Raw genomic sequence first — 6,523 nt, 5'->3', positions numbered from 1 at the left:
CATGAAAAAGGATTGCAGCGGTGAAACAGGATTAGATTTTAGGAGGGATTGGCTCTCAGATCTGAGAGTAAAAAGAAAACCCCTGTATTGGAAATAGGAAACTGGCAGGGAAAACAAAATTCTGCAGGCAAGTAGGGTGAGTTACTGCCACGGAAAGGGTTAAAAAGACAAAAGGACAGAATTTTACAGACAACTTGGTGCACAGAAAGTAACTTAAATGAAGTCAGCTATTGGAAATAGGATAAAAATGATCTACCGAATGACTTTTTTTCCTAATATTTCTTTTCCAAGGAAATTTGTCAGAGAACTAAAAGGTAATGAAAATGTTAACATGACAGCTCAGACCGACATAAAGGACTAGTTAGAGAAAAGGCATGTAGAAAGCTCAGTGAAGCGAAACGACAACTGTCCTATTGGGGTGTAGGAATCAATGGCAAACTCAAGGATTTGGTTATTTCTGAAGTATCTTGACAAACTAGGGAGGGTGCCAGAGGACTGAGGAAAAGCAAGCACCAGTCTTTGGGGGGGGGGGAGGAGCAGGGAGGAGGCAGTGATCTTGGCAATTATCACCCTTTCAGAGTAACTTCTGTTCCTGGTGACATGATGGAATAAATGGAGGTGGAAAAAAATGTAAAAATACAAAGGCTAAGAGATCTATGAGCAATAAGCAGCAGCATAGATTTATAGAGAACAAACCATGTCAGACAAACCTGATTACTTTCTCTGACTGAATTTACAAAATTAGTGAAGAGAACGCCACGAACGTAATATATCTGGACTTGTGCAAAGCCTTTGATATGCTGCCTTGTTAAGTGTCACTTGAAAAATGAACCAGTATGGGCTTGAATATGAATGCAGCCACCTGGGTTAAAAAAAAACCAAACAAAACAACAAAAATCAACACGAAAGATGAGAAATAAAAGGGAGTGCTAAGCAAAACTGGACGGTGGCAGGGTCACACCTGGCTTTCCTCTGACGGCTGCCGGTTGTGTGTAAAATGAGAGGGATGATAGGAAAAGAGGTGCAAGGCTTAAGGAGAGGGGAGTAACACTGTGAGGTTTAATTTAGGAGATATACACAATTAGTGTGCCAGCAGCAGAAATGGAGGAGCTTGGATACCGAGTTTATTGGTTGCCCATTAAAAGAACCATCTATCATAACGAAGCAGCTAATGGGTAAGCATAGAGGAAGGGCTGCCCCGTGAGCAAGTTAAATGATCCGCAATGGCTCCAACAGCGGCACCGACGGAGAAGAGACCAAGAGCCTCGCAGCCCCGTAGCCCGGCCTGAGGGGCGGGTCTGGGGGCGGCGGCGGGGGGGGGGCGGCCCGGCCGTGAGGCCGCTGCGCCGCCGAATCGGCGGCGCAGCGGCCTCACGGCCGGGCCGCCCCCCCCCCGCCGCCGCCGCCGCCGCCGCCGCCGCCGCCGCCAGACCCGCCCCTCAGGCGGGGCGGGCGGGGAGGAAGTGGCCCGGGGAGGCCGGAAGCGGCGTTGACGAGGGGCTGGCGGAGCGGGGCGCTGGTCGGTGAGTGGGGTCGGGGTGAGGCCCGACGGAGGGTGTCGGGTCCGTGACGGGGGAGGGTGGTGGGGTGGAGGGGGTAGGGCTTCCCGGTGGGGCCGGCAGAAGAACCGGGCTTCTCTTTAGAGGAGGGAGATGGTGTGGCCGAGTCCCTGAGGGCGCTCGGACTAAGGGCAGGCGGCCTGCGGCTGTAGGTTATTCAGCGGGATGGGGGCGCGGGTTGTTCCTGAGCCCGGTAGGAGGTGGGGAGAGAAATCCCACGTCTGCAAGGCGCGGGTGGGGAGAGGGAGGTTGTGAGGTGAGGGATTTGGCCAGGACTTTGGGATTGGCACACTGGCAGCCGTGAGGTGGAAGGGGTGGGATTTTTTGGCAGTAGGAGCTGGGGCTAGGTCTCATACACCCCGGCGTAAGGGGCGCAGCGTCCCGCGCGCCTTGTTTTGCTGTTGAAGTGATGCTGGCTTGCAAACTACCTGTTTTACTGTCTGTTTTACTCTCAGCTTTGCTGTTTGTCTACTTTTTGGAAGACTCGATCTGTTTGCCGAGCAGGCTAACCCCTCTCTGTGGCTTACTGACACCAGGTAGCGAACTAGTTGCAGGCTGTCATACCCTTAAGATGTGTAATAGAGCATGTTGCTTCAGTGCAAAAGATGCAACCTTAAGGCCTTTTGAGACACAGAGCACTTGACGCAACTGCTGCAGTAGCAAGATCTCTGCTACCATGGTTAGAAGGGGGGTTTAACCCTTGCAAAAGGAAGGAGTGAGCGTTAGCCCAAGAAGCAGCAGTTGTCCTGCATTGGGTTCTCCCAGGCAACTCCAAAGTAAGTGTGTAACTTGGTTAATGTTACAAAGGCTGTAGCATACTGTAGTCTAGTGATGTGTTGGTAGCGGCATTTATGTCTGGTGCTAATTGTTTATTGTCATTTTTTGTAGGCATTGCCAATGGATGAACTGGTGCATGACTTGGCCTCAGCCTTAGAGCAGACTTCAGAACAAAACAAGCTGGATGAGCTATGGGAAGAGATGGCCCTAAGCCCACGGCAGCAGCGGCGTCAGCTTCGCAAGAGACGGGGTCGTAAACGACGTTCAGACTTCACGCATCAGGCAGAGCATGCCTGCTGCTACAGTGAGGCCTCAGAGTCAAGCTTGGACGAAGCTGTCAAGGATTGCCGCGAGGTGCTGACAGCCAATTTCAGTGACTCTGATGACATGGCAGTGGTCAAACGACACCCAGCTCTCAGTGCCACCCTAAGGAGCAAGCAACACTCGTGGCATGAGTCAGACTCCTTTACAGAGAATGCACCCTGTCGACCTCTCAGGCGCCGACGGAAAGTCAAACGTGTGACATCAGAGGTGGCTGCCAGTCTCCAGCAAAAGCTCAGGGTCTCAGAGTGGAACTATGAGAGGGGCTGCAGGTTCAAGTCAGCCAAGAAACAGCGTCTTTCACGCTGGAAAGAAAATGCCCCTTGGACATCATCCAGTCATGGCCTTTGTGAATCAGGAGAGAACAGGCCCTTCCTCAGCAAAGGGGGAAGGAAGGAGCGGATGGAGTGTGAAGCTGATGAACAGAAACAGGGCTCAGATGAAAACATGTCAGAATGGTGAGAGCTCGGTTTCTTCCCTGTGGTAGTCAGATGGCCACCTTGCTTGCAGCTGCTTGTAAATCCTGTGCCTTGCTTTTAGAAGTTCTTATCAAAGTTATTCAGTGCTGTTCTCTTTTTGAAGAGGAGAAATATTTCAGCTACTTCTAAACTGTAGATTTTTTCCAAGTCTTTCCTGTCAATGCTGTACTGATAACCCAAAACGCTTCCTTGAAAAGTTGGCAAGCTGATATGTTTCTGGCTTCTGTTGCACAAGGAGCCCTCTGAAATATCTGTGGCTCTGCAGCTACAAAGTGGCATGCTTGTGGCCTGAGTTTTGGAGAGTAAATCCACCATTGGCACTTGTGTTGCGTGATTGATATGAACTGATCTCTTGTTTTCAGAATTTATCATAAGTAGTAACCGGGAACAGATCAGGTCTCCCATCATGACCACTAGTCCTCTGTGCAGGTACTATGTGAACCTCAGTCAAAACATATTGTTTGCAGTTCTGCATCTCTGCTCTGGATCTGGAATAAGGTACTGAAAGGCTAGCAATGGGGAAAATGTAGAGAGATGATAAAGAAGTTGGTGCGAACTTGTATTACTTACAGGATGAGCCTGTACAAACAGTGGAGGCTGGCATGTCTTAATCTACAATTTTGGAGAACTTTCATGAATTTGTGGCACAATCTCATACAAGAGATGAAAATGAGAAGTGTAAATGTCATGGTCTGAATTTGTGTGTCACTCTTGGGAAGTTTTCCCCTTGCGTATGACTTTTATTCTCTCCATAGAAGGTTTGGGGTTATAAAACTGCTTCTGTGTGAAGAGATTTTTCAGGTTAGAAAAGAAACAACTGCTGAGAATCAGGTGGAGGAGATTTCAGAAAGTGAATAGGGTTTTTTATTTGCTGATAATCATTGTGTAAGGAGCAGGAGACATTGAGGAAACTTTTTTAAAAAAAGTATTGTTTTTCATGAAACACGAGCTTTGGAACTCTACTGTGGGACATTTTGGAGGTAAAAAATTTAAATGTGTCCAAAACAGGGATGTGGAGCATAGATTTATCAGGGGCTGTTAAGCATTACAGCCCAGATGGAAGATCTGGATCAGGAAGTCCTTAAACTGCTGACCGCTAGAAGCTGGAGGAATATACAGAAGAAACAGTTGGTCTGTCTTTGTCATGTTCTCACATTCTTTCCTCAAGCATCCACTGTAATAGGCACTATCAGACAGAGGACAGTGGATTTGGAAGGTATAGTTGTTTGACCCAGTATAATTGTTCATATGTTAAGGTTCATTTAAGTGTTCTGGCTGTCTAGCTCCTGCGGTTTGTCAGAGTGGACAGATGGCACTTGGTTATTGAGGGCTTTGTGGGTAATAGCTGGAGTGCGAGCTTCTCAATGCTATTTTCTGTGAAGAGCATAGTTTGTAATACGTCCTCACTGTCCTGATCCAGGGGACCACTATTGCATTTTTACTAAATAAGTGTGGTTTGTTTGTAACCTTTACAGGGTGGAAGTAGCAAAAAAGTGGTCATTTTTTTCCTTAAAAAGTAGCTATTATTTGCTTAAAAAATAGGTGCAAAGTGGGCCTTTTCAAGAGGCTAGTGGATGCCTTTTTGCTACTAGTTGTTAAAAGCACTTTTATCTTTTGAGAGCTATTTGCTGGTAGTCCAGGAAAGGGAATGTGCTGAGTAGCCCCTGAATGTTGCATGGCAGTGGTGATGGACTGAGAGATACCCTTACTTGATGTGGCAGTGATGGACAGTGTTCCTTGAGGGCTTTTTTTTCCACCAGTCAGAGTCTGTTCCGTCATGTCAAACCTGAACTTAAACCAGCAGACTTTCATCTGGCCTTTATTTGTGCCAGCATTTGAAAGAGTAAATAAACAGCTTTGTCTGGACTGTTACTTGAGGACCATGCTGGGAGATCACTTTGTTCTGTCTCAGTTGTTCCTTGCTCTCAAACTAATTATTGTGCAAGTGTCTGCATCACATGACATTTACCATCTGCTGCCAAATCCTTGGGATTCTCTTTGGAAAGCCAGGGGTTGGAATATTTGACCTCTCCAACACCACATGTGTGATCTGTGCTATATGACTCACTAGAGAGGGTCAAAGTTGGAGAGAGAAATACATGCAACCCTCTTCACTGCAGAGTATCCCTCACAGCAGTGAAGGATCATGCTTTGGTCTCTGCTGCTCTAAATATAGCACTTTGCTGCTAGCAGCAGAGTGAAGCTGGCTGTGCTTACCTCACTCTCACTGTGCTCTAGCTGTTTTTTCTGGTACTGTAAGAGAAGTACTTAGCACAGATGTGTAACAAGGGCATATCCTGAGGAAGGGAGAAGAAAATTGAATGCCTAGGAGAGCGAATGGTGTGGTTGTCATCACAAGCTGATGGGAGGGAGAGTGACTGACATGGCTTGTGGGACTTGGAAGCAGTCTGTGGTGATCTGGTGATTTACAAAACACTTTGATACTGAATTGGTTCCACAGCTGTTCACTCCTCTAGCAGTGGGGAATGTCACAAAACGAATGTGGTTTTAGGCAAATGTAAGTTGTATATTCAGAGTTGAATTTTTTTTTTACCTTCTTTTTCCTCCCCTCCACTGATGCTTATTTCTCTTCATTATGTGGGAATGAATCTCTGTAAATGCTAAAATATCTAGCATTTTGTCTGCTTTCTAGAAGGCTCCTTATCCTAAGGCAGATCAAAACCCTACTGTATTCAGTAGATAAACTCCCATTCACTGAGAAAGCTTTGGATATGGATCCTTAATGAGGAGGTAGTTTTTATAGTTTGCTTGTGAGACTGCACCTAGTCTTTTCCTGGAGGAAGATGTGCTGCAGTATTGTGATTCAAAGTGTGCATGAAATGAAATCTTTGAAATTGTTTGCCAAACGTGGCAAGAGATGAACACAAATTGAGAGAAGGAAGGATATGCAGGAACATGATGAGGGAATGATGATGGTTCTAAATTGGGTAATGACTTGACTCAAAGCCTGATCTATAAATGATTGTGGAAACAACAGAGAAAGCAAGTGGCCTTAGTTTAAGTAGTCATTTGTATATTTGTACTAAGGTGACAATTAACTGCTAAGACTGTCCCTTAATGCTTTGAGATTCCCTGCAGCCATAATAAAGTAAAGGCAATTTATATATTGAGTGCTGAAGTTGGTCTGAGTACTCCCAAAGTTGTCTGGGTTTGGCTTGAGGGCAGAAGAAACCATAGTACAAGAGCTGTCTGAAAAATCACTCTGAGTGATGTGCTTACTAGTGAGAGATGGGCAGTTTGTCTAATCTACTCTCAAGTGCCATAACTCTTAACAGGATTTTTTCAAACTGGGGATTATACTGACCCACCAGTGCCGTGTGACTTCACTGGCTTGATGCTGATGTATTTGTTGAGCTCCACACAGCT

At 46.4% G+C, this 6,523-nt stretch overlaps 1 protein-coding gene across 11 annotated transcripts in view; it reads left to right on the top strand.

The window, feature by feature from the left end:
• Nucleotides 1-1,400: 1,400 nt before the first annotated feature.
• The window catches only part of GPATCH2L (G-patch domain containing 2 like), a 43,100-nt gene continuing 37,977 nt past the window's right edge, over nucleotides 1,401-6,523 (top strand). For 8 of the 11 annotated variants that reach the window (XR_012650724.1, XR_012650725.1, XM_075030130.1 and 5 more), the window contains exons 1-2: nucleotides 1,401-1,523; nucleotides 2,448-3,115. Coding sequence is in view for 9 of the 11 variants with exons in the window: in XM_075030130.1 (XP_074886231.1) it covers nucleotides 2,457-3,115 (659 nt within the window). In the remaining 2 variants the exon portion in view is untranslated. Of the gene's footprint in view, nucleotides 1,524-2,069; nucleotides 2,096-2,182; nucleotides 2,336-2,447; nucleotides 3,116-6,523 lie in introns of those variants that run through there. The other 3 variants (XM_075030124.1, XM_075030125.1, XM_075030126.1) reach the window with 3 other exon arrangements.

Source organism: Buteo buteo, chromosome 6 (assembly GCF_964188355.1).
Source record: "Buteo buteo chromosome 6, bButBut1.hap1.1, whole genome shotgun sequence".
NCBI lineage: Eukaryota > Metazoa > Chordata > Aves > Accipitriformes > Accipitridae > Buteo > Buteo buteo.
The sequence above is the reverse complement of the archived record's forward strand: the minus strand, read 5'-3'. Positions and strand labels throughout refer to the sequence as shown.